Source organism: Tarenaya hassleriana, unplaced genomic scaffold, assembly GCF_000463585.1.
Source record: "Tarenaya hassleriana unplaced genomic scaffold, ASM46358v1 Cleome5, whole genome shotgun sequence".
Lineage (NCBI taxonomy): Eukaryota > Viridiplantae > Streptophyta > Magnoliopsida > Brassicales > Cleomaceae > Tarenaya > Tarenaya hassleriana.
Window position 1 is genome coordinate 2,404,222 of NW_010967707.1, and position 26,743 is coordinate 2,430,964.

A 26,743-nucleotide genomic window follows, 5' to 3' on the forward strand; every position below is an offset into this window, starting at 1 on the left:
ACATTATTTTTCAAAAGCTAACTAGATAATTTTAAATTAAACCATTTTAAAAATACCAATTGGCATTATAGAATTAACGTTTCTGTGATTAAAAGTTTCTCTAATGGGATGTGATGAAAACCCCCGTATTCTATTCACACGATATGACCGGCTTTTTTATCAAGTTGAATAAAGTCGGGTGATTTATTTATCTATCATATGGATATACATAGAGCACATGAAAGCATATGAAAATAATCATATGATTATGATATAAAGTTTCAAAACTTTATAACCCAAACAATATTATTCAAGGTTATTCAATCGATCTATGCATTTCCTAATCGATTTCAGTCCCTATAAAAACTATTCCGACAAAACGAATATTAATTATCATACACACACAAACACATACATATATATATAGCATATATATAATAATATGCTCGAATCCAGTGGTTGGTCCAATTTCAAATTGATACGGAGAGCCAAAATGCATCTTTGGTTAAAAATCAATCGGCGAGATAAAAGGTGCTAAGGTTCAATGGAATGATAAGGCGAAAGTTTGACATATACCCACCAATTGATGTATGCATCCAATCCCACCAAACGAAACTTATCCAAAATAAAAACTCTCAAAATAATCTATAACGTATTTGAATACATTTGGGTTGAGATATTGAAGTTTAACAAATTATATTTATTTTTCCCTGATCTTTGATTTAAATCAGACGTCAGAATTTGAACGAATGCGTATCAATATTAATAAAAAAACAAATACACATCTCTATTCTTACTGACCTCCGTTTTCCCGCACCTTCCTCTCACGCACAAAAAAATGTTCATCTTCATCACCATCTTCGGTTTCTTCGCCATCTTCTTCCTCCTCCGAACACTCCGCCTGCAAAATCTACGACACTGCAACTGCGAAATCTGCCATGCATACATCACTTCGAGCTGGAGAAACGACTTCGACAACCTCTGCGACTGGTACTCCCATCTTCTCCGGCGATCTCCGACGTTGACCATCCAAGTCCACGTCCTCAACAACGTCATCACCGCAAATCCCGATAACGTCGAACACGTCCTCAAGACCCGTTTCGACAACTACCCTAAAGGCAAGCAGTTCTCCGACATCCTCGGAGACCTCCTCGGGCGCGGGATCTTCAACTCCGATGGAGACACGTGGCGCTTCCAGAGGAAACTCTCCAGCCTCGAACTCGGCAGCGTCTCCGTCAGGATCTTCGCTCACGACATCATCAAGAACGAGATCGAGATGAGGCTTGTCCCTCTCTTGAACTCTTTCGGCGATCATGGTCTTGATCTTGATCTTCAAGATGCTTTTCGGAGATTCTCGTTCGACACGATTAGCAAATTGTCATTTGGGTTCGATCCGGTTTGTCTCCGGTTACCGTTAACCTCGTCGGAGTTGGTGGATGCGTTCGACATGGCGTCCACGTTGTCCGCACATCGAGCGTTGGCTCCGTCTCCGTTGTTTTGGAAGATCAAACGGTTCTTGAACATTGGTTCGGAGAAGAAGCTGAAGCAATCTATCGATGTCATAAACCGGCTAGTCGGAGATTTGATAAAGCAACGGCGGAAAAAGGGTTCGGGGATGAACAACAACGACTTGATCTCGAGATTCATGGCGGTTGTCGGAGACGACGACGAATATCTACGAGACATCGTTGTTAATTTCCTCTTAGCTGGTCGGGACACGGTTGCTGCCGGTTTAACCGGGTTTTTTTGGCTGTTAAACCGGCACCCGGAAGTGGAGAACCGGATTCGGGAAGAATTGGAACGGGTCATGGGTCCCGGTTTAGACCCGGTTACTGCGAGCTTTAATCAGATGCAAGAAATGAATTATTTGCACTCGACGGTTTACGAGAGCATGAGACTTCTCCCGCCGGTCCAATTCGACTCGAAATTTGCCCTAAACAACGACATTTTGGCTGATGGCACGTTCGTGGAGAGCGGGGCGAGGGTGACGTACCATCCGTACGCGATGGGTCGGATGGATCGGGTCTGGGGACCGGACTGCGAGGAATTCAGACCCGAGAGATGGCTGGATAGTGCTGGTAAATTTAGACCCGAAAACCCGGTTAAATACCCGGTTTTCCAAGCCGGGCCTAGGGTTTGTGTCGGAAAAGATATGGCGATCATGGAGATGAAGTCGGTTGCCGTGACGATTATACGAAGATTCGAAATTCGAGTTGTGGGTTCTAACCCGATTTCTCGGGCTCCACGGTTCGCGCCAGGGCTCACGGCCACCGTGAGCGGTGGTTTACCGATTAGGGTTCGGGAAAGAAGAGGTTAATTAAATCAAGTTAAGATCTTATTATTAAATTAGTTTCCCATATTAAATTAGGTTCTTGAATTCATGCACACAGTATTAGTTGCCCATATTTTCATCTTTGTTTTCCAGTCTTTTCCTTGGTTTTGAAACTTAAGTTATGTAAATATATTTGTAAAATATGTTTGACTTTACGCAAGTAGAAAATAAAATTATATCAATTAGAGGATTCCCTCCAACGAAAAATGAGTTGTCTTGGTAGAAATATTGAGTGACAATTGTATATGCAATAATACAATAGAAAAAATACACATATATATATATATACGCGTGCATGTGTTATATAATATATTTTTTTTATAATTCGAAAAGTTCACTATAACTTTGGTCAAACTAAAATCCCACTGAATGCATTGCCCGTTCACGCATGAATGTATTATATAGTATTATATTATTCGAGAAATATTTTAGTGAGTTAAAACATATCAATTAAACAACAATTTTTATATAAAAAAAATCTACCCATCATTAATTAATCCATACGACGAGCCAATCCAGCAACCAAAACTTTAAAACTTTTTCCTTTCATAAAAAAAACTTTTTAAAAGCTTTTTCCACATTTAGTAAGGGGTTATTTTCTTTTCCGCAGTAAAATGTTATTTTTATGTAATGAAACAAAAACGTCTGCATCAGATTTAATGTGGGTTCACACATCCACTATTTGACGTCGCATGAAGAGCTGTAATTGATTATCTTAATTGCATCATAATTTGTATCATTTTCCGAATTAAAGTGTGTGACATTTAGCGAAACGTTGCTTTCTTGTCTGCAGTAAAAATGTTCCTTTAGGGAAAAAAACGTCAATTATTATTTGTAATTAGTTGTCTTAATCTTATCTGAAATAGTACTTGATAATTAATTATTCGTTCGTTGTTGATTGGTATAAGCCCATTTGTCACGGTCGTTTTGTTGTTATATTTATCTCGTCCTTTTTTATTTAATTTATGCGAATAATGTCTTTAACTATTGGGTCAAAGCGCCACACATTTAATTTTGTAATCTTCCCCCGAGTAATTTAATAATATTAAATCAGTCATTTTCCTATAATTTGGGCTTTGATTTGATAAAATATTAACGAATCGTAAATGCCAATAAAAATCAGTTTTGGTGTGGAAAGCCATGCATTAAGCAACATAGCAAATCATGGTGGTTGAGATATTATTACTGTTTCATCACAAGGAAAAGAGTTTGGGATCGAAGTGATGATTTAATTATAACATCTAATCATTAATGGAATGACTAATATGACTCTATTTAAATTTAATAATATTTAATTATAAACAGAATTTATTTTTAAAATTTAATTTTTAAATTAAACTATTTCAATTAGAACGGAACATAGAAATAAATGAAAAAAATCGTTAGAAAATAATTATTTTAATAGAATTTGAATCGAATTAACATACAATAAAATTTGAATTAAAACAACTAAAATATATTTTTTTTTAAATTGGGAAATCTGAAAGAAAACGTTTCAATTATTTTAAAAAAAAAGTTATTTACAGTATGCGGTGCCATAAATCTTTTAGATCTAGATTCCAGCACGATCCCGCACAGCACAGGCAGATGTTTTAAATATAACCAATGTGAGAAATTATTTCAAACTAATGATTAAGTTATAGATTATTATAATATTAGTGCGCCCACAAGCATGATCGATGAATGTCTTTTTTAATTAACCGCAATACATATATATATATATATATAATAATTACCATACATTCTTCAAAAATCCTGTATTTTTTTATAATCCGGAAGTTTATCGGATCTTTGATCCGTCTATATATTCCATAGGACCGGAGAAGTCTAGATGAATTCCCCTCTCCACGCTTGGGTTTGAATCCAGTGTGAATTTATACTTTGCATATTCTCTCACCACTAGGCTACAGTCTAGTATACGTGTGTTCTTTAATATAAAAAAAAACAATTGTGACATATTTATTGTCCGTAATACAATAAACTATGACATTTGACAGCTAGCAAACTTTCACAATATATTTCATTCACCGTCGACAATACAATGTACGATGTATATAGGATGCATTGTTACCGGGCATTTGTGTGATTGCTCGATAATAATTATTCAATATTAAAATGGTTATATTTTAGAGCCCGTTTCTATTTATATCCACAGTAAACGTTGTGAAAATTTACATATTTAAATCAATTAGAGATCTCTTCGTGTACAGGACGATTCTACCATCATATATGTATACATAAACGGACCAAATAATAACCAAACATTGTCATCACACAATAGAAAACGAGAAAGCACACACATGGGTTCACGTTTTCTTTGATCTTTTTCTTGAAATGTATATGAATTCGTGAAATGTCTAAGTTGCAATTTATATATGCATATGTGTGTGTATATATAACCATATATGTGAACAGTAACAAATTTTAAAAAGGGGCACGTGTGAAGTGTGATAGGCGTGCATGTTTGGTATACGGGGAAGTGGTCCAATCTTGTCATTGGTGGTTTACACACGACAACGACGTCTAACCAAGTAAATTGATCCCATGAAGACATGTGCATATATACACAAACATATATAACAATATGTGTGTATATATATATATATCGTGAAGTGTCAGGACCACTCATATTTTAAATGTGTATATTATATAAGTGAATGGTTTTTACACAGACGATATTGAGATATGGAAGGAAGAAAGCATGCAGGAACATATATTGGATTTACTCACAAAACTGTATAATGGATGGGCCTTCACATACATGGTTTTGAAGCCCATGTTTGCTCGTTTACCTAAATCTCTTTGGTGTCCGATTAACTTTTATAATATTTATATTATATTGGAAATCCTTATAAATTGAATGCTTCGTCATTCCAAATTATGTTCAAGGTCAAAACCCTAGACTACGTCAGAATTGAATTAATCGAGACAAAAGTAAAATAAATAAATAAATAAAAAACAATGTAAGATTTTAAATCATGAAACCAACGCTCAAATAAATTGAAATGATTCCTATATTGTTAAGTGGCATATTGGAGGAAAACCAACGATTATATTTTATTATATGGCCTTATCAATTTCCTACAAGACATAGACCGCAAGTCATCATGTGGTTGTAGATTCGCGCATCTCTTTGCAACTCCGAAATGGTATACCAGAACAAACATATATATATATATACACATATACATATAGTTGGGTCGAAATTTCCGCAAATTTCAAATTTTAAAAAAAAACAAATCGATAATGAGAAAACAAAAAAAAGAAACATCGTGCCCAAGAAGTGTATGTGTATATTAGGGGCGGACCCAACCTCAGACTCATATACACAGTCATATACACAGTATATATATTTACAAGTGCAACTTGGTAAGTCAACGGCACATAAATTCTAAGTGGGGCAGGTTCCATTTTCCATGGTCGGGGCGTGGAACGCGTTCCGTTGACTGACTTAGCTCCATTATTTCCCTAAAAAAAGTCAACGACACTCTCCTTTAAACCATCGTCTCCTTCACGGACCCTATCTTCGTCGAGAGAGGGAGAGTACAAACCCTAAAAACACAAAAATTAATGGGGAAGCCAAACCAAAACCAGAGCCGGAACGTCCAAAACCATTCCATCACACACTTCAGCCATCCTCATCGCCTCGATCTCATCCCTCCATCGTCCCCATCTCCACCGTGCTCCGCCTGTAACCTCCCCGGAAGGTCTACGTACTCATGCAAGCCATGCAACTTTGCCCTCCACGAGTCATGCGCCCAAATGCCACGTGTCATGACCCACCCGTCGCACCCTTCTCACCGCCTCACCCTCCTCGCCTTTCCTGCCTACGTCGCTGGATGCTTCAACTGCGACGCTTGTGGCCTCACCGGCACAGGGTTTAGTTACCACTGCTCCAAGTGCGAGTACGACGTCCACGCTCTCTGCGCCAATAATCCTCTTTCCGTACGGGACAGGTCGCACCCTCAGCACCAGTTGAAGCTCATGTTCGAGTCACCGTACGGTCCGAAAGGATTCTCCTGTGACGTGTGTGGTCGGATCGGGAAGAACCAGTGGCTTTACCGGTGCCCCACGTGCGAGTTCGACGCTCACGTGAGATGTGTTGCGACGACTCAGCCTCATCTCCAGCACGTGAGCTCTGTCCCCGTTAGCTATGGCGGCGGAGGAAACGCTCATCATCTCGATCAGCATAACTCGTTCCCCGGGCATAACGGAGGCGATGTTAATTCCGTCAGGCCCATTGGAGGAAACATCAGACCCAATGGGCCTCCTAGAAAATATAGGCCCAATATTCAATCAGGATATCCTAATGGGCCTGGAGGGCAGAATCGTAATTTGGGCCTGAATAGTCCAGTTGGGCCTATCGGGCGTGATGGGAAAATGGGCCAAAGTTTCGGCCCAGTAGCAGTCGCCGACGCTGGCGGCTACGACCGGGTAGCCTACCATGAAGGCGGCGAAGGTGGAGACTCATACGGCGGAGGAGATGATGAATTTGGTTATGACGAAGGCGGTGTAGTAGACATCGAAGGAGAAGATGCAACATATAGTGAAAACAATTTTGGAGGCGGCCGAGGTAGCGATTTGGGCGGCGGCAGCGATTTCGGCAGCGTTAGCGGAGGAGGTGATGACGTGTACGGTGGTGATGATGCTGATGATCTTTATCCAGCTGACGTGGATGCCTCGCAACCGGCCAATGGACCTCAAGAACCTAATCAAAATATGGTAATGAGTGGGCCGGTTCTTACTGGACCGGGTAATATCCGGTACGGTCCGACCGAGAGGCCGAGGAACATGAACCGGTACAGAGCAAGTGGTAGGCCTAATGATCCCAGAAATACGAATCGCCGTACGTATGGTTATGGGCCTCAACCCAAGGCAATGATTAGAAGGCAAAATAACCCTAACTGGCCTGCGACTATCGTTAATGGGCCTAATTACTTGGGCCCAGATAGTTCAAATGGGCCTGACCAAATGCGACAGGACCCTTCTCAAGGTGGAATGGTCGATGAAGGCGATATGTACTTTGGTGAGGAGTATACTGGTGGTTACAATGACGAGAATTACGATGAAGGCGATGACGGTGGAAGTGTTTACAGCGGTAGTTATTGCGAAAGCGATTTCAGCGGCTACGTCGATATCGGACGAGGCGACGGATATGACGATATGTATGATAGTATGGAGGGGGAGATGCATCTCCAAGCTGAGGACGATTATGTGCAATCTACCGGCGGATTTGGAGATCCAAACCAATTCACACCAATGGGCCCACTAGTAGACCCAAACCCGAACCGTCCTAGGCCCAATGGGTCTAGAAATTTGAACATGAATGGACGATACGGTGGGGTGAGGCCCAATGCTTTGACTCGGAGGACGCGATATGGGCCGAATGCGGCAGCTGGGCCTAATGGGCCTAATGGAGCAAATGGGCCTAATGGGCTTGGAAGCGCGGCGATGAATGCGATGGTTCAGGGTTTGTGTCAAGGATTTGCTCAGAACATGATCGGGAACAGTGACGGCGGCGATTCGGCGGTTACGAGCGTGGCATCGTCTGTGTTGGGAGGCTTATTAGGCGGCAACTCGGAATCGTGAAAAGGGAAATCAAAATTTTATTCAAGATTTGTTTTGCTTTATTTAATGTGATATATTATTTTTTTTAATACCTGGATTAATGTAATTTTTTTTCCTTTCAAAAATGTTTTTTTTCCTTTTCGTTAGATTTGTTGTCGTCATTGTTGTTACTGTCTGCTAAATGTTTTGCAAATATATGCATTTACATTTATCAAGTGAAACGTTATTGGTAATTTGGTATATGGCTGTGAATTATATTTTTAAGAGTAAAACTCTTAAAAAACCTTCAACTTACAAAAATATATACAAATAAAAAAACTATCATTCAATCTCCGAACTTGTAACTTGTCACTGAATAATAACTCGAACTTGCAAATTATTGCTCTAATAAACCTTTGACCGGTTTGACCATAATTTCAGGCGATCGGAAATCCACGTATTAACGGATTGGCGATGGCACCTTATACACGTTATCAATTTTAATTTAAAAAATGACATCAGTAATCCGTCAATATATGGATTTCCGATCGTTTGAAATTGTGGTCAAAATGGTCAAAGGTTTATTAGAATAATAATTTGTAAGTTCGAGGTTTTATTCATTGACAAGTTACAAGTTCGAAAATTGAATGACAGTTTTTCAAGTTAAGATTTATTTGTATATATTTTTGTAGGTCGGGGAAATCCACGTATTAACGGATTGCCGATGTCACCTTATACACGTTATCAATTTTAATTTAAAAAATGACATCAGTAATCCGTCAATATATGGATTTCCGATCGTTTGAAATTGTGGTCAAAATGGTCAAAGGTTTATTAGAATAATAATTTGTAAGTTCGAGGTTTTATTCATTGACAAGTTACAAGTTCGAAAATTGAATGACAGTTTTTCAAGTTAAGATTTATTTGTATATATTTTTGTAGGTCGGATGTTTTTTTAGGAGTTTTACCTATTTACAAATTCGGGGGATGGAAGGACTCTTTTGAAAAATCCTCCTCTCTCTCTCCTGGGGCGCACATGTGTCCGTACACGGGCACAGACCTCTCGCTTTTGAAGAAAGCAAATGCAACTCACAAGAACCATACGAAAATCTCAATATTTGGGAAAGCTCCGACCAAATTTCCATCAATGCCGTTCATTTGTCGTCTGTTCAGCTGAACCATCGGGTTTACGCGATGCACGTAACCTGTTCGATAAAATTCATGACCGAAACCAGGAAAGGTATACAAGCTTGCTCTTTGAGTGCTCGCGTGATGGAAGAACTCGGGAAGCGACCGATCTCTTCTTGGGTATTCATCGTTCTGGATTGGCCATGTCATCTTCCATCTTCTCATCCGTGGTGAAGGTCTGTGTTTGTTTGTGCGATGAGATTCTCGGCAGACAGTTGCACTGTCAATGTGTAAAGTTTGGCTTTTTGGACGATGTGAGTGTCGGGACGTCCCTAGTTGATATGTACATGAAATCATTTAATGTTAAGGATGGAAGGGATGTGTTTGATGAGATGAAGGAGAGGAATGTTGTTTCTTGGACAACATTGATTAGTGGGTACGTGAGAAATGGGTTGAACGAGAAAGTGTTGGAATTGTTCATCAGAATGCAGCAGGAAGGGATTTGGCCGAACCCTTTCACGTTTGCAGCTGTTCTTGGAGTTTTGGGTGCAGAAGGGATGGTTGAGAGGGGAGTTCAAGTACACTGTGTAGTCATAAAGAACGGTTTCGATAGAGCGACTCCTGTGTCTAATTCTTTGATCAATTTGTATCTGAAGTTCGGGATGGTCAGGAAAGCTCGAATTATGTTCGATAAGACATATGTGAAGAGTGTAGTCACCTGGAATAGTATGATTTCGGGATATGCAGCCATCGGGCTCGATATAGAAGCGTTCAGAATCTTGTACTTGATGAGACTTAATGGTGTGTGCTTATCTGAATCAAGTTTTGCCTCCATTTTTAAGTTGTGTGCTAAGTTCAAGGAGCTGAGGTTTACTCAGCAACTCCAGTGCAGTGTTTTGAAGTCTGGGTTTTTGTCCGATCAAAATATAACAACAGCTATAACGTTAGCTTATAGCAAGTGCGGTGAAATGGACCATGCTTTCAAGTTGTTCCAGCAGATGCAAGGACTTGGGACCGTTGTCTCATGGACAGCTATGATCACTGGCTTCTTGCAAAATGAAGGAAAAGAACGAGCTGTCGGTCTGTTTCAGGAAATGAACAGGAAAGGCGTTAGACCAAATGAATTCACTTACTCTGTGATCATCACAGCTATGCCCGTCATTTCGCCTTCCCAGGTTCATGCACAGGCTGTGAAAACCAATTACGAGAAATCTTCCACAGTTGGAACAGCTCTTTTGGATGCTTATATCAAATTAGGTAAGATTGAAGAGGCTGCCAGAGTTTTCGACCTAATAGATGAGAAAGATATCGTGGCTTGGTCAGCGATGCTTGCCGGGTATGCCCACACTGGAGATACAGAGGGAGGCATAAAGGTTTTTGCCGAGTTAACAAAGAAAGGGGTAAAACCAAACGAGTACACATTCTCTAGTGTCCTAAATGTATGTGCAGCTCCTACAGCATCTGTAGGACAGGGGAAGCAATTTCATGCCTTTGCTATAAAATCAAGATTCAATGAGGCATTATGTGTAAGCAGTGCACTTGTCACCATGTATGCGAAGAAAGGTAACATTGAGAGTGCAGACCAAGTGTTCAAAAGGCAACGAGAAAGAGATTTAGTCTCATGGAACTCGATGATATCTGGTTATGCACAACATGGGCATGCTAAGAAAGCTCTCGATGTTTTCACAGAGATGAAGAGGCGAAATGTGGAAATGGATGGTGTAACATTCATAGGCGTATTTGCCGCTTGTACACACTCGGGTTTAGTCGAAGAAGGTGAAAGATACTTCGGTATAATGGTGAAGGAGTACAAGATTGTTCCAACAATGGAGCATTATAGTTGCATGGTTGATCTATCCAGCCGAGCTGGATTTCTCGACAAGGCGATGAAGGTTATAGATGATATGCCTTACCCGGCTGGTGCAACTATCTGGAGGACAATTCTAGCCGCTTGCCGTGTACACAAAAGGATCGAACTTGGAAAATTAGCTGCAGAGAAGATCATCAACCTGAAACCAGAGGATTCAGCTGCATATGTGTTGCTATCCAACATGTATGCTGCCTCGGGAGATTGGCAAGAAGGAGCTAAAGTTAGAAAGCTGATGAACGAGCGGAACGTGAAGAAAGAAGCCGGGATAAGTTGGATCGAGGTCAAGAACAAGACCTACTCGTTTCTGGCAGGGGATCGATCCCATCCTTTAAAAGAACAAATCTATATGAAACTCCGAGAATTGGGTACTCGGCTAAAGGACCTCGGGTATAGGCCGGATACAGATTTCGTGCTTCAGGACATCGACGATGAGCACAAAGAAGCGGTTCTTTCTCAGCACAGTGAGAGGTTAGCCATTGCTTTCGGGTTGATAGCTACACCGCCGGGAAACCCTCTTCAGGTGGTGAAGAACCTTAGGGTTTGTGGAGATTGTCATACAGTCATCAAATTGATTGCAAAGATGGAAGGAAGAGAGATTGTGGTAAGAGATACAAACAGGTTTCATCACTTCAAAGATGGGGTTTGCTCTTGTGGAGACTATTGGTGACAAAAGTCTCAAACTTTCTGATTCAGGACACAAATCAAAGGCCATATCCAATGGATTTTGGGAGATGTTCTTTACACAAATTCGGAATAAGCAAATACAATGTTGAGGCATCAAACATAATGAGCTGGTTCGATCTCAGTATATTTAATAAAGGGGAAGTTTCAGTGAGATCTTCCATTGAATTAAAAAAAGGTAACTAATAATACCGAGCCATTCAATGGTATGCTTCCAATGAGTTGCCAAATCGATAAATCTATTAGCCCTCTTCGCCAAATTCCTTTGTGAATCTCTCATGGACTTCAAGGTCACTTTTGCTCACTGTTGGCCTCTGCCTTGCAAGCACCTTATCAAAATCTGTTCTCGAGATCGGCGGTGGAATAATCTGTTGCATTTAGATAACAAAGCAAATCAACAACACTCATGTATGACTACTAAAAAAACCAAGCAATCAAAATCTCTATATGTTCACTGAATGAAACCAAATATCGGCTCCTTCCCAATGATATTTGTCCAGGGGAAATATAAATCTTCTTCCTCAATCCAAATTTCCATCTGGGTACTTAACCATAGTTACATGAACTTTCCTGGGGATCAAATGCTTATATCTGCATTTCTATGCTAAAAAAAGCTTAGATGTCTCTCCAATTACATATGAGAGAGTAGCCTTAGAGTATGAATATCAACGTGTTTAGAAACTTCAAAAGATTGAGCACAGAACCTGATAAAAAAAAAAAAAGGCAATGTTCACTTGCATTGAATTATGACGCTTACCTTCTCAGCCAGCCCTTTTGTTGCAAGATCCTGCATGGTAGTTTGGATTGCACCGGGTTGCTTAGGCCCACATGGCATCCACATTCCATCAGGTGTCTTGAAGAAGAACATGGCATCCTGAGTTTTACGAACAGGTTCGAATAAAACATCTTTGACCTGCCAGAGCCAAAAGGATTTGAAACAAAGGAGGTTATCCATGGCTAATAGTAGGATGCAATCTGAAGAATACAAACAATATTTGAGTCAAGCCACCTACACAAACAGATACATCAGAACCAGAAAACCCTTCTGTCCTGCGACCTAAATATTCAAAATCAGCTTCACTTAAGTTATGAGGAGTATCTCCCAAATGCACCTGCGCATTACGTAGGGAGACTGATTAGCAAAAGATTATTTTTCTTGAATGATATAATTTGAAGAGTATGGTACAAAGATATTTCATACTTTGAACATGTGCTGCCGAGCCTTGGCGTCAGGGAGAGGGATATAGATACGTTTATCAAAACGTCGTCGAATAGCCTGAGATCAACAGGATATCAACAATCAGATAGTATTCTAAACACGAGAAGGAAACCTCAAACCAATATACTCATATGACTTTAACCTGATCAAGAGCATAAGGTGTGTTTGTTGCTGCAAGGACAAGAACCTTTTCATCATTGTGCCCAACACCCTAACAAAAAAAGAGATGAGGAAAGAGATGAAATGTTTATGCAAAATTGGAATCGCAGAAGACTCGGTTCAGAAAGCTTCACACCTGCATCTGCACAAGAAGCTCAGTTTTAATACGTCTTGAAGCTTCACTCTCGTTGCCTTCTCCACGTTGACCACATAAGGAATCAATCTCATCGATGAAAATGATTGATGGAGCACTTTCACGGGCCATCTGGAAAAGGTTTGATACTAGCTTTTCACTTTCACCCATCCACTTCGATACCAGATCTGATGAAGATACACTGGTGGTTGGGAGACAAAAATGAAATAACTATTGAAAAAGCTACGACGAGTTCAAGCATAGAAGCAATGAAACATAAGAGCAAAGCAAATAAAAACAAAGCACAAATTAACGTACAGAACATGACATGAATTATAACAAGCCTTCCACAACATGAGTTGTAACAAATGTATGCATGTTTGTAATCAAGAGCTTTGCATGAACACAATGGGGAGAGGGGATGTGACAGGTTAGACCTCAAAGATTCATACAAATGCCTAATCTAAACGACATGTACCGATTCACTCATATAACCATTTAGATTCTACACGGACTATAAAACAGATCTTTCCGCCTGTCTTGCAAACAACATTTAACGTTTACAGAAAGTGGTAAATCTGTCAGAAGCTGCCATAAATTCACCACATGAATCATATATAGAAAGCTCGGCATGTTTAGAGCAAGACAAGCTTCAGAAGTACTCTCAGAACAGCTACAGATGATGAAACCATGGAGCAAATCTTCAGACATATATTACCTGAAAAACGTAGATTCAGCTTCAGTAGCAACAGCCTTGGCCAAGTAAGACTTCCCCGTTCCTGGAGGTCCGTACAATAGGAAAGCCCGCCATGGCCGCCTCTTTCCTAACCATAGCAAACGATACTGGTCAACAGAGCTGATCAAAGCCATTATCAAATCCATTACCATGATATCCATTAACATCTATAAAAAAGCTTCGAATCCAATGAAGCAGGCTTCATAATACCAACTTAAAATCAATCATCAGATGTATGAAAAGAAATTAACGCAGCCAACAAGACAATCTAAACGCCCAAAACTTAACCAGTGAAGAACTGTGGAAACTTGACGGGCAAAATCACAGCTTCCTGCAACGCCTGCTTCGCGCTCTCAAGCCCAGCGACATCAGTCCACTTCACGTTCGGCTTCTCCCTTATGATCGCGGAGTTCAACCCAGCTCGGAGCTTCGACTGCTCCGGATCCTCACCGTCTCCGCCGCCTTCGCCGTCCTTGGGCTTGCTCTTCGGCCGGGTGGCGACGGCAGCGTCGCCGTTGGATCCAGGACCAGATCCACCTTCATCGAGAACGGCCCGGATCTCCTCGGCTCGGCGGAGATACTCGGTGAATTTCTGGGTGATGGCTTCCCTGATTTTAGGGTTCTTCTCGTACTTGAGGTGGGTCTTGAAGTACTCGAGCGCATTCATGTACAGAGGAAACGCCTTGCTGTAATTCCCGGCATTGTCCTCTTGCACCGCCTGCTTCACGTACTCAATCGCTTGTTCCTTAAAATTGCTGTACATATCTTCTTAGAGAACCCCGAAAATTTCTCGACTCGAATTAAAATCGAGAACAGCTATGACCTAAATCGGATCAGATGATTGGGAATTGATGGAACCCTAGAACCGTGAACGATCCATGATCAAGCTTTCTGAGAATCAGATAATCGACTCTTTAGGAGAGAAAGAGGAAACGAGGAAGAAGGCAGACAAAAATCCCAGCTTTTGACGTTGAAAATTAAAGGCAATTACTAAAACGACAGAGCGTGTATTTCTAGACGATAAAAACGACGAGGCTTGTTAGTTGAAAAGAAAAAATAAATAAAAGGAGAGAACTCGATTTGACGAATGAAAAATGGAAAGAGCTCGCCGTTTACAATTTCAACCCCTAATTTAGAAAACCTTTCGAATTTGGTCCCATAACTATCAAATTAGTCAATCTAATTATATATTAAATAAAATTAAAATTGTTTGTGAATGGAAAATACAATAATTTTCCGTGATTTTTTAAAGGAAGAAAACAGTTTGTTGCTTTAGTTTAAAAAAAAACTAGCAATCGAAACTTTAAAAATTTAAATTCGAAAATAGAAAAATAAAAATGAAAACGAAGATGGGTAGAGATTGGAGAGAGAGGGAGCTTCTGAGAATCTTCAATCAGCCAAGCATCAAATGCATTGTTAAATTATTTAATTTAATATTCTCGTCCGTGATTTTATTTTCTCTTCTTCATTTTTCGTAGTTTGTGTTTATGGGTTTTTCTTTCTTCTTGTGATCTCAGATTCTGAGGATTCTTCTCTTTTCTGTTCCTTCCCCTTTTCTTTTCTCCAGTGATTTTCTCTCTCCCCAAACACGCCAGTTAAGGTATCTCACGCTTCCTTTTTGCATCCCTTTCGGACTTTTCCCCGTCACTCGAATCCGACTCTCAGGTACGTTTCTATTCTGTTGATAATTGGCGAATTTGAATTCCTTTTCGAGCTATTCTTTTCACGAATTTTCGTTTCGGTTTCGACGAATTGGTTGCGGATCTGTCTTTTTGCGATGAGATTTTATGATGTTTTTGTTGTTCGATCATTACGAAATCGGTGTTCGTATAATTTTCTCAGTTATTCTCCAATGAATATAGCGTACGGTTGATTGATTTTCGAATATGAGGATCCATTTCCTAGGGCTTGTTGTTGGAGTTCGAGCTCTCGAAGGTTAACGGACATGGCAGAAGAGCACAGATTCCAGGCTCCGCGTTTGTGCGCCAACACAACTGCGGCTTCTTCGGCAGCCCTGCGACATAAAGCCTCTGCTCCAAATGCTTCTGCGATCTCCAGATCAAACAGCAAAATTCCTCCCCCAAACTCGCCCATTACCAAACCCTAGTCTCCACCTCCGCGTCCACGCCTTCCATCTTGGCCGTGGACTCGACGGCGGTCAAGGTTAGCCGATCGAAATCGGAGGATCCGACGGCGGTGACTCAGCCGCAGCCTCAGCAGGACCCGGACCGGTGGTCGAGTTGCCGGCGGCGTGTGGGGCTCACGGGGTTCTAGTGCAGGTGCGGGTTCGTGTACTGTGGATCCCACATGTACCCTGAGCAGCACCGTTGCTGCTCCGATTTCAAGGGCTTGGGTAAGGAGCAGATCGCGAAGGCCAATCCCGTCGTCAAAGCCCAGAAACTGGAGAAACTATGAAATCGAGGTGCATAACCTGAGAAGGGTATAGAGGAATGATTCTTTGGGCCTTGTTTGTTTCTCGAGAAAATCACAGAGCAGAATGGAAATGCAAAATGCCCGAGGAAAATGGTAGGTTTGGTGGTGCATGTAAATTCAACCGACACTTTCATATTTTAATAAAGCTTATTCTATTATTCCACTGGGGGCAATACGGTGAATAGTTTCATTATATCCCTCATTGAATCGTTCAATGGCATGATTCATTATATATATTATCAAAAACGCCAAAAAAAAAAGATTTCTTTCAATATCATTTTGGTTTCTATTTTATTTGAATTCGCATCTCATTAAGAACTATTTATTTAAAAAACTTAAAATCAGTTTTTTATTTTTTAAATCAACGAGTAATTTGATTTAAAAATTGTATATAGCCTTTTTTTTTATTAAAATCAATTTAGATAAGGATACCTGAACCCTAATTTTAACCCTAGTTAATTAACGTGTCACGGACACGGACTACGTTGTGCTGGTGGTATTTATATGTGAATAATACGCCTACACCGCATACATTCGTTGTTGTTGATCTAAAGTTGTTATTGGAATATTTTATTTTTTTAGGTGGTAGAAAAAGCAAAATATTTTTAGTTATACAAATTCATCTGTGAAATTATTTCATTATTTCTATGACCGCATCATGCCGAGGACCATGATTACTTAAGCGATAAGTATTAACCCATCATTCTAAATCTTGGGTAGCATACATGACGTTTGATACCTTTAATCTTTCATCCATATGTTAAAATTATTTAATATACTTATTTAATTTCAATGGTTATAGTAGAAAAATAGATAAAACTCTACTCGATCAAACCTTTGATAAACAATAATGGGAGCCTTTAATAATGTTTGATTTATTTGATAAAACGATGTACTGATAATATGATAGAAATGCTAATTACACATTTAACAAATCATTAATAGACAAGAGAAAGTTAATTGCACGTTTAACCAACATTAACCGAATAATTCAATCCGTATATTATAATACAATAAAATAAAATATATTATCGAAACTAAAATTTAAAAAAGGGTTAGAGAAATGAGAACCTATAGAATACTTCCCACACATTTAATCCCTCCTCCCTCCTCCACGGGGCCCACAACATGCATGCACTTCCGAACCTTTCTCTCTCTCTCTCTCAGTAGGCTTTTTCGCTTGAGGCCCCGTATCTCATATTTTCTCCCCATTTGAATATTTCCTCAGCTAATCCCTTCACCATTGTCGTGTGGTCCGGTAAGTTCTTCCTCACCTGGTTTTCCTGAGGTTCGAACTCAAACAAAGAGAATCCAGAATCGTATTTGAGTTCGTTCGTTTGCTTTTTAAGCGAACTCTGCTCTGTTTTAGCTTGTACACAAATTTCATCGTCTGACGTTTCCATATTTCTCCGGAATCTGGAAATTTCCCTCCAGGTTTCCGAGATTCTGAGTTGGAGGAACGAAACCCATATCGAATCCGGAGCTTTTCTAGCCTTTTTTCTAGATTTCCTCTGATGGGTATTGAAGAATCTGCAGTTTTGGTTACAGATTCATGAGGTTTTTTAAATCTTCCTTTCATTCTCAGTGTTTGTGCTGAAGTCAGCTGGACCCGCAATGGATCCGAACTCAACCCTGACGACCCGCTCAATACCCGAGCTACACCGCCCATTTGTCGGGATTTAGCCGCAACCACCATCGCCGGGAACTCTCTTGACGGCGCCGATGAAACGTTCCTTTCGGTCTCTTTTCAGCGTTCTCCTATTCGTCTTCTTCTCCGCCACACTCATCTGCAGAGTCGCCATCCGCCGGAGCAGCCTCTTCTTCAGCTCCGCCATCGTCGAGCTAGGGACCTCCGGCCTCCTCACGCCTCCGGCGAAGCCGGTGTTCAATGAGACGTTGCTGGTATTCGCCGCCATTGATCCTGGGGAGCCGAAATTCCGAGAGGAGATTGATTTGATATCGGATTACGACGGCGGTCGGAGAAGCCATCGCCGGAAATTCGCGGCTCGTGAGAACCGGAGATTCTCTTCCCGATTACCGGTAATGCATCTGTCCTCTCAAATTGATCGTTATTGGTCGGAATCCAGACGAAATTTGCAGATTTGGGCTCGTCGGAGGACATATGAACCTAATGTCATGTCGGATTTGATCAGATTAGTCAGGAATCCGATTGAAGCACACAATGGTACATCATCTTCAAACTCAAGGTATTCATCTTGTGCCGTGGTTGGCAACAGCGGCATTTTGCTGAATACCCAGTATGGAGGTCTCATCGATGGCCATGAGATTGTGATCCGGTTGAACAATGCAAGAACTCAGAGATTCGAGAAGCTGGTCGGATCGAAAACGAATATTTCCTTCATAAACAGCAACATCTTGCATCTATGTGCTCGAAGGCAAGGTTGCCACTGTCACCCATATGGTGAAACAGTGCCTGTAGTGATGTATATTTGCCAAGCCATTCATTTCTTTGATTACACTCTGTGTAAACAGTCTCATCGCTCGCCATTGATTGTCACTGACCCAAGATTCGATGTCCTCTGTGCCCGGATTGTGAAGTATTACTCGGTGAAGAGGTTCTTGGAAGAGACAGGGAAATCTTTTCTGGAATGGAGTAATGCCAAAGATGGAGCTTTGTTCCATTACTCCTCTGGTATGCAAGCTGTGATGCTTGCTTTGGGAATTTGTGAGAAAGTGAGCGTTTTCGGGTTCGGGAAATCGGATTCAGCCAAGCACCATTACCATACCAACCAGAAGGCCGAGCTCGGGCTACACGACTATGAAGCTGAATACGACTTTTATCGCGACTTGGAAACGAATCCAAGGGCCATTCCGTTCTTGCCAGAGATGTTCAAGATCCCCCCTGTTGTGGTTTACCATTGAAAACTCTGATTCTCCCTCTTTTGGTTTTGTCTGAAGATTCGATAGTAAAAGCTCAAAGCACCCACACTGTACAGTGGTTTTGATCAACGGAATCTAAAGGTTTTTTCCATCCAAGAATCAAGTTTTGGAATATTGATATAGTAATTTTGATCGTAATACAAGAAAACGCACCATTAATATTCATATATAACAAGAAGTCTCTAATGAGGATTAATTATCATACGTACAGTAATGAAGCGCACAAATTTTCTCTAACGAGAAAACAGAAAATTTATGTGCTTCACCACTTGAAGGCGCTCACTCACTCACACTCACCAGAGAATTAAGATACCTAATTAAAAGCCAAATCGAAGATTAACTATTAATTAATTAATTACTTAGATAATTAGGGGGATTTAACCCTTCGTCAACCCGCAAATGCTCCTTGACAAATAGATCCCTTGTGGAAGGAGATCTTTTTGTTAGTGAGCACAAGCTCTTCGGTTGCTTAGACGTAGAATCCCCCCACCAAGCCTCAAGAACCCTAATTCATTTCGAAATAAATATGAAAATGGTTAGATTAGACCGGGTTTTGATCTGGACCGGCTTCCAATCATATGCTTATTTCATCGGTAAAGTATCAAGAAAAAAGATCATGAATTTCAAAATGTTGCCCCATCGTCTAGATAGGAGCAACATAAGAAAATTCAGACCTTTTTCAAGGAATATACCTTACCGATGCGGATCGATGATCGAGAAAACCAACCCGAGATACTGTCCATCCCGGTCTATCCAACGAGATACCCGCTTAATTACTCCGTGGTAACACACTCCTTCTCCTCCTCGAACCCGCCGGAAAGAAGAGAAGGGTGAGGTGAATGCCCTTTCCCGAAGGACCTAATATGATCCTTGAGAGATCTCTTGTGCTTGAAATCGGACCCGCAAGTGCAGTACCAAAGCTTTCCGCAGTTCTTCTCGTGCGTCCGCCAGTCTCCTTTCACGGCCAAAGCCTTTCCGCATTTCCTGCAGGAAAAAGACTTCGAGCCGTGCTTGCGTTTGTAATGCGTCTGAAGTGTACGGAAGTCCTTCAAGGGCCTCGCCCTCGGATGGTCGATGTTGTTCTTACATCCTACGGCGCAGCAATAGCACGGCAACCTCAGGATCTCGGCCGGTTGTGTCGTGCCTTTCAGCGAGTCCGGTCCCTTTCTGAACTCCGATCCATGCCCCCACATATGCATCTGTTGAAGTAATGAACGTAAACAAATGATCAAGCCATGCATACACTATAAATTAATTGTCCTATATACACCTATATATATGATTTGATATATATATATATATATATATATATATATATTGAAATCATAACAGAGAGAATCCTAAGTGATTATATATAAAAGTTTAAATTTATAATACTTTCCAAAAAGATTATACATTAGGGTAAGCAATCGATCGCATACTCAATAAAAGCATGATCATCGTTTTTACACCTAATGATTCTCTTGTTTGGTGAATTATATTTTACCGAAACCCTATCTATGATTATCCTTTTGCCTTGGCTTTTCACCCAAAAGAGAAGGCAACGAGGGGGGAAAAGTCAAAAAATAAATTATTGTGATCACGCGAATTAATCAAATAATACAGGGATTAAATTGCAAATTACACATTTTACTCAATTGATCGATATACGAATCATTAAACCAACCGGCTATACTATAATCACGCTACCATAGTTTCTGCTAAGGTCATGAATAATAATAATAATAATAATAATAATAATAATAATAATAATAATAATAATAATAATATGTTCACACAGATGAACGAATCTAGGTTAATATTATTTAGATTACGTGCTCGATCTTATTAAAATTCATATAAAAATAATAAAAAATAGTATTGATTTTATATGAGTGACCCAATAAAGCCCCAAAATAATAAAATTTTCTAGATCTGATTATCGTACATGTAGACGAATGCGTGTATATATAATAATTAAGAGCAATATAAATGGACTGACCTGCATGTTATTGTACCTATTGAAGGTCTTGTTGCAAATAGAGCATGCAAATTGCATTGGGCCTACAAGAATTTGAGCAGCACTTGGAATCCAAAACCTTGTCCCTGAAATATCCAAATCAAAATCACTCTCGGAGCTCATCTTCCTCTTCCTAATCACCACTCCATCGCCATCACCATCATCACCATCGCCATGATCACCATCATCTTCTTTCTTGATGGCCATTTTCTGGCAATCAGAAATGGCATCAGAGTTGTTTCGATGATAACTAGGAATTCCGATGTGGAGAGCCACTGTGACTTCCCCTTCTCCTCCTCCTTCTTCCACCTCCAAAGCTTCTTTGACGTTCTTCTGTAGATTGGGTTCGGGGGGTTTCTCCATGAGCTTGTTCAGAAGTGGCAAACACGTAATATTTTGGCCTTTCGAAAAGTGATCTTGCGGTCGGCAAAACAAGGGACTTTCCACCATGTTTGTGTGATAATCTCTAAGTAGGATCTGTCTGGTCAAATGGGACAGCAAAGACGGAGGAGGAGAAGGGGAGGGTTTAAGCACTCCATTGAAGCTTGGAAAGTGATGGTGAAAGCTTAAACCTCTTTCTTGGCTCTTCCTTAAACTCATCTCTTTTGTTTGCGATGAGATTCTCTCTCTCTCTCTCTCTCTCTCTCTCTCTCTCAGGAAGATTTAGATTTGGGAGAGGGTATATATGAACCGACTTCTCATGTGTGTGTATGTATGTATGTATTGGTTTGTCAAAATGGGGTCTCTTTCTTTCCTCTCCAAGCGTTCTAATTATTCTTAATTTTCAAACCTCCTTTTTTCTTCCTACCCCCAACAAATACATATACATATACACACACATATACATATAATTATATTTTGTGTGTGTGTGTGTGTGTGTTTCCGGCTAGTGTACGTTCGCACGTACGCGTTCACGGCAAAGAGTTTTTTTTCCTTCTTTTTTTTTTGTGTGTGTGGTGGGGTTTGGGATAGGCGAAAAGGAAACGCACAAGCACGAGGCTTTCATAGAAAGAGAACCCAAGACTCAACCTCTATCTCTTCCTTATGTCTTTTTCTTCTTTCTTCCGTTACATATATATATATATACACAAATACATCCTTCTTAAATATAGACCGGCGTAGACCTATATAATCATTATATGAAAACTACAGCTTTTTTAAGGTATTTTTGAAGAATTTTAAGTGATGAAAAAAATATTATTGTATATATATATATATATATTCTAACTAATTATAAATGATCGACACAATGGGTAGTAAAATGATTGTTTATTTTTGTTTAAAAAATAACGAAGGTTTAATAATACATATGTAAGCGGAAGGCAGAATCTCAATTGAAGAAAACGATGGATGCATTTTGGTCAATACCTGAAAGAAAATAAATTAAAATTTATAATTTTAAAAATTTTTTAAAAAAAGGAGGAAAAGATAACTACTCCCTCCGTTTCAGATTAATTGTAGTTTTAAGATTTTTCACATTTTTTAAGAAAAAAATAAAAGGTCATATTTGCCCTTATTTAATGATAAAAATAATGTTATCATTAATAATTTATTGGAATTTGATAGGGATAAAATTGGAAACTATTGTAAAAAAATGTCTCGAAAATGTAGAATGACAAATATTTTGAAACATGGAAAATAACCTAAAACTACAAATATTTTGAAACGGAAGGAGTAATAGAAATAAGTTAGTCTATGAGGTCCAAAACGGGAGTTCATTCAATGCATATAACATGAACAGTGCAATTTTTACTTGCATCCATATTATAACATTATAACAGATGTTCACACACAAATTTGGTATATAATTATAAATCGGTTCGGTAAATTAATGAAGGTAAAAACAGTGAGCGTCTTGCGTAAAATATTGCTGTTACTGTTATTCATACATACATATATATATATATATATATATATATATATATATTGTATATATGTGAGTGTATATGGGTGCGTAAAATATTATATCAATTTTTTTGTATCGACAGTTTCAATAATTAAGAAGCACAATTTTTTGGCATAAATAAAATTGCAATATTTTTTTTTCGGTGGGACTTTGTCAAATTGGGAATACACCAACCTCTTATTTCCTTCCTTAATTAATTGTAGAAATGATTCAGCTTTACCGAAACCCTATCTATGATTATCCTTTTGCCTTGGCTTTTCACCCAAAAGAGAAGGCAACGAGGGGGGAAAAGTCAATCTAAATTCAAGGTAATTATATTTGTAATATATGTTCTTCATCAATGTATAAGAATGATGTAGAAATTAAAATAAAGTATAAAAATGTATCTTTTTTTCTACTACATGGTCTTCGAGTGGTACTGTACTGTTGCTTATTTGAAATTCCACCCACCTGACGCCTTACCTTTTAGACTTTCAATTTCCAATATTGTTATCACTATTATTTTTTATTTTTTTATTTTTATCATATATATACATTCGTCATTACTACTTCTGTGAACCAATTAATCTTTAACGAAACAGATTAAAAACCAACCCGAAAATCAAAGGGCCGGTTTAACCGTATTGGGCCTAAATAGTATAAATGGGCCTACTATCGGCCCATTTTGAATCTATTTTTAGTCGTACCCATCTATCCCGGCATCTCTTCCACATCGATACAGCTCCGAAAAAGTAACATTTCTACGTAGATATATGTATTTTTTATAAGCCCTGATTGAGCTGTACGTATATGTGTACATCCTCAAATTGCAGGCCACGGTTTTCGAGAATGCTAATCTAATTTTGTAATTAAATACGAGAATTTGTATATATATATATATAAGCACGTATAAGAACTCGAAGCAAATTTGTATTACGGTATTAATAAACTCGACGACATTTAAATAAAATATGGAAACAAGGCAAAAGAAACAACAACAACAACAACAACAACAATTAGGAGGATCTTCTTGGTACGAAAAACAAGTTTACGTACATACATACATATATATATATATATATATATATATATATATATATATATATAACAAACCATCGATATATCATACTTAAATTATTCAGGTCACAAACACTTCTTAGATACACATACATATGATGACATACACAATGCATGGAACATGCATGTGTCATATGTATGTCAGGGCGTTACACACACATGCATATATATACCTACGTGTATATATATGTATATATGTGTGGTGGTGAAGTTAGCGGCGTCTAGCGGCGGTCTCACGTTGGCAGTTGAAGAAGACGGCCGCGACGGGGAGGCCCAGATCGTTCTCGTGAGCGAACATTCGGGTGTTGAATTGGTCGCGGTACGATGGTACGGACACGACAGAGCCGCGACGCTTCTGCTTGAACAGCATGAACACGAATCGGTGGATTCCAATGTTCGGCCTCGGCATTTCATACCCTACGATCTCTTGTCCTGTTGTTTTTTCAATATTAGGTGTTATATATATATGATTCCATTCAATTTAAAATTTTGGATTTTATCCAAAAAAATTTAAAATTTTGGATGATTATATAATAATTTTATTAGATTCAACAAGAAGATGAGCGTACCGAATGTTGCATCCGTTGTACCGGGGATATCGGTTACAATCCTATAAGATTGATAAATGAAAATGTGTAACTATAAAAATATACCAATCAAATATATGTGTATATATATATATATATATATATCACTGTACAAGTACCATCATTACTGTAGACATAATCACTTAGGGCTTATTTTGTTTTCCTGGTAAATGGTATTAATTCACACACAATGTTTTTTTAGAAAATATGCTTGATTAAACATAGAAAAGAGATGAATTTGAAATATTATTTTTAAATAAAATTAATTCTAACAGAAAATTAGTGTGTATATATATATACACATACAAACATGCATACACACGCACACGTACGTGCCTTTTTTTTTTGTAACGCACACGTACGTGGCTTGTGTTGCATGCGTGGATCATTTACGGTGTTTCCATTTTTGTATTTTTACTAACAAATAGTTTATGTTTTGCACACGGTTAATGGTAGGAATAATTTATTTTTTTTAAATTTCTGAAAGTGAAGTAATTACCAGTGCAAGTGCTCTCTCAGATAAGGATCACTAGGACCAGGAACGTCTGGATCTGTCATCACCTGCCATATAATAATGTGATTCATCACAAATACATGTCATACATACATACATACATACATACATACATACATACATACATATATACATACATACATAAATATATATAATATGGTATAGATATTAAATGAATACATACCAGAGTGAAGAACGATCTCATGTCACCGCCATGGACATCAACCTTGGGCTTGATGGTGACGGCCGATGGAAAAAACTCATGGCCGTTGTAGACCTGCTTGTTGGAGTTATAGGTCACTGTCATCTTCACAGCTTGCGTGACATTATCGACCACGTCTCCGATAACTCTCCCGACGACAAGAGGGTCCGACGATATCCTTGCCATCGGTCGATATCTCAGACAGAGCAAAGAAAAAAGATTTGCCTGTAAGAAAGAATCTATCTACGGTTCGGAAACTATATGTATATGAGTGTGGTTGGTTTTGGTACAGACAAGCTTGAGCTTGCCCTAAGTAATGTTATTTTTGGGATATGTTCTTTTTCGTTGATGGTTCAATGAAAGTACAAAGTTAGATATTTATAGGGCTTAGAAGAAAGTGGCCAAACCCTCGCTTGATCTGACGTTTAGATCCAAGGACGAAGTGCCATCTTAGAGAATAAATAAAAATAAATTGTATATGTTTAAGCATCATAATAAATATAATATTCGTTCTAGTTGATGCCCCTCAAATAAGAATTGCAAAGCTACAACTTAAAAGAGAAAAGTATTTAGCAGTAAGTTATTATTTAGACAATGTTTTAAAAATATGATATAATTGTTATAAAATATCCAAGTTTAGTTAGCCTAATGGTAAGAGAACATGCAAAACATGTTTTTATTTTGGGTTCAAACCCAAACGTGGAGACGGGCATTAACTTGAAATTTTCCGATTTTCTGTGGGATGTAGTTGGACCAAAGGTCCGGTGAATTTCCGGATTATAAAAAATAAAACAAAAAATTATTATAAAATAACAATTACAAATAATTCCTATCATATACCATAGACCGGTAATGATTTAATTTATCCATCATATGTTTTCCTTCAAGATCGGTGATGGTGACAGACACCTGTGACGAAATTGTCTACTTCAAGGCTCCAAGCTGTGATGTATGTCGAAAATCCTTTGATATTTTTCAATTTATAAGTGATAGATATATATGTACATTATTGTTACACCCCAATTAATTTTTATTTTTCAACGATTTTTTCCTCACGGAAAAAATAATCATAACATGAAATTTGTTTATGGGCTGTCGAGGAGAAATGTATATGTAAGTGTAAAAACATGTTAGATGGACTTTTACAAGTTAATTAATTGATTAATTAGTTCATAATTAACGTTAAAATGGGGAGAATATCTTAGATGATATGTCAAATTCTATTTTTCTAGCCATTATTGAAACAGGAGTTTCGAGGGCATCAATGGTGCAATGGGGAATTTTACTTTTGCTCTTTCTTTGATTCCCATTTTTTTTTTCAGCATTAATTCGTTTGTTCTGTGCATTTTTTAAGTGGCCTA

The 26,743-nt window shown here is 38.9% G+C and overlaps 8 protein-coding genes across 9 annotated transcripts; 5 read left to right on the forward strand and 3 right to left on the reverse strand.

Annotated features, from left to right (window-relative positions):
* Nucleotides 1-728: 728 nt before the first annotated feature.
* LOC104826412 (cytochrome P450 94C1-like) lies at nt 729-2,522 on the forward strand. Its single transcript, XM_010559097.1, has one exon. It carries the CDS (start codon nt 818-820, stop codon nt 2,294-2,296), a length of 1,479 nt encoding a protein of 492 aa, XP_010557399.1. The 5' UTR covers nt 729-817; the 3' UTR covers nt 2,297-2,522.
* Nucleotides 2,523-5,857: 3,335 nt separating this feature from the next.
* LOC104826413 (collagen alpha-1(III) chain) lies at nt 5,858-8,051 on the forward strand. Its single transcript, XM_010559098.2, has one exon. It carries the CDS (start codon nt 5,882-5,884, stop codon nt 7,898-7,900), a length of 2,019 nt encoding a protein of 672 aa, XP_010557400.1. The 5' UTR covers nt 5,858-5,881; the 3' UTR covers nt 7,901-8,051.
* An 800-nt stretch (nt 8,052-8,851) lies between these two features.
* Nucleotides 8,852-11,586, forward strand: LOC104826416 (pentatricopeptide repeat-containing protein At2g27610). Its single transcript, XM_010559101.1, has one exon. It carries the CDS (start codon nt 8,941-8,943, stop codon nt 11,521-11,523), a length of 2,583 nt encoding a protein of 860 aa, XP_010557403.1. The 5' UTR covers nt 8,852-8,940; the 3' UTR covers nt 11,524-11,586.
* Nucleotides 11,554-14,746, reverse strand: LOC104826415 (protein SUPPRESSOR OF K(+) TRANSPORT GROWTH DEFECT 1). The gene is made up of 8 exons (XM_010559100.2): nt 14,073-14,746; nt 13,767-13,872; nt 13,052-13,250; nt 12,899-12,967; nt 12,739-12,813; nt 12,551-12,649; nt 12,295-12,450; nt 11,554-11,905 (listed from the first exon to the last, which is right to left on the reverse strand). Exons 1-8 carry the CDS (start codon nt 14,545-14,547, stop codon nt 11,780-11,782), a joined length of 1,305 nt encoding a protein of 434 aa, XP_010557402.1. The 5' UTR covers nt 14,548-14,746; the 3' UTR covers nt 11,554-11,779.
* Nucleotides 14,747-15,086: 340 nt separating this feature from the next.
* On the forward strand, nt 15,087-16,375 carry LOC104826417 (zinc finger A20 and AN1 domain-containing stress-associated protein 3). Its single transcript, XM_010559102.2, is given in 2 exon segments — nt 15,087-15,774; nt 15,777-16,375. Coding segments are annotated over 2 exon segments (468 nt in total). The 5' UTR covers nt 15,087-15,729; the 3' UTR covers nt 16,200-16,375.
* Nucleotides 16,376-17,327: 952 nt separating this feature from the next.
* LOC104826418 (beta-1,6-galactosyltransferase GALT29A-like) lies at nt 17,328-19,187 on the forward strand. Its single transcript, XM_010559104.2, has 2 exons — nt 17,328-17,475; nt 17,803-19,187. The coding sequence occupies exon 2, from the start codon at nt 17,940-17,942 to the stop codon at nt 19,098-19,100; it is 1,161 nt and encodes a 386-aa protein (XP_010557406.1). The 5' UTR covers nt 17,328-17,475; nt 17,803-17,939; the 3' UTR covers nt 19,101-19,187.
* A 197-nt stretch (nt 19,188-19,384) lies between these two features.
* LOC104826419 (zinc finger protein WIP3-like) lies at nt 19,385-21,806 on the reverse strand. 2 transcript variants are annotated; one of them, XR_773770.1, is made up of 3 exons: nt 21,100-21,806; nt 19,811-20,317; nt 19,385-19,623 (listed from the first exon to the last, which is right to left on the reverse strand). XR_773770.1 is itself a non-coding variant. In XM_010559105.1 (2 exons), exons 1-2 carry the CDS (start codon nt 21,715-21,717, stop codon nt 19,892-19,894), a joined length of 1,044 nt encoding a protein of 347 aa, XP_010557407.1. In that variant the 5' UTR covers nt 21,718-21,806; the 3' UTR covers nt 19,385-19,891. The 2 variants fall into 2 exon arrangements, 1 of the variants encoding a protein (XP_010557407.1); XM_010559105.1 differs by having other exon boundaries at nt 19,385-20,317.
* A 2,145-nt stretch (nt 21,807-23,951) lies between these two features.
* LOC104826420 (protein CENTRORADIALIS-like) lies at nt 23,952-25,711 on the reverse strand. The gene is made up of 4 exons (XM_010559106.1): nt 25,365-25,711; nt 25,166-25,227; nt 24,649-24,689; nt 23,952-24,511 (listed from the first exon to the last, which is right to left on the reverse strand). Exons 1-4 carry the CDS (start codon nt 25,566-25,568, stop codon nt 24,291-24,293), a joined length of 528 nt encoding a protein of 175 aa, XP_010557408.1. The 5' UTR covers nt 25,569-25,711; the 3' UTR covers nt 23,952-24,290.
* Between the last annotated feature and the right edge of the window lie 1,032 nt (nt 25,712-26,743).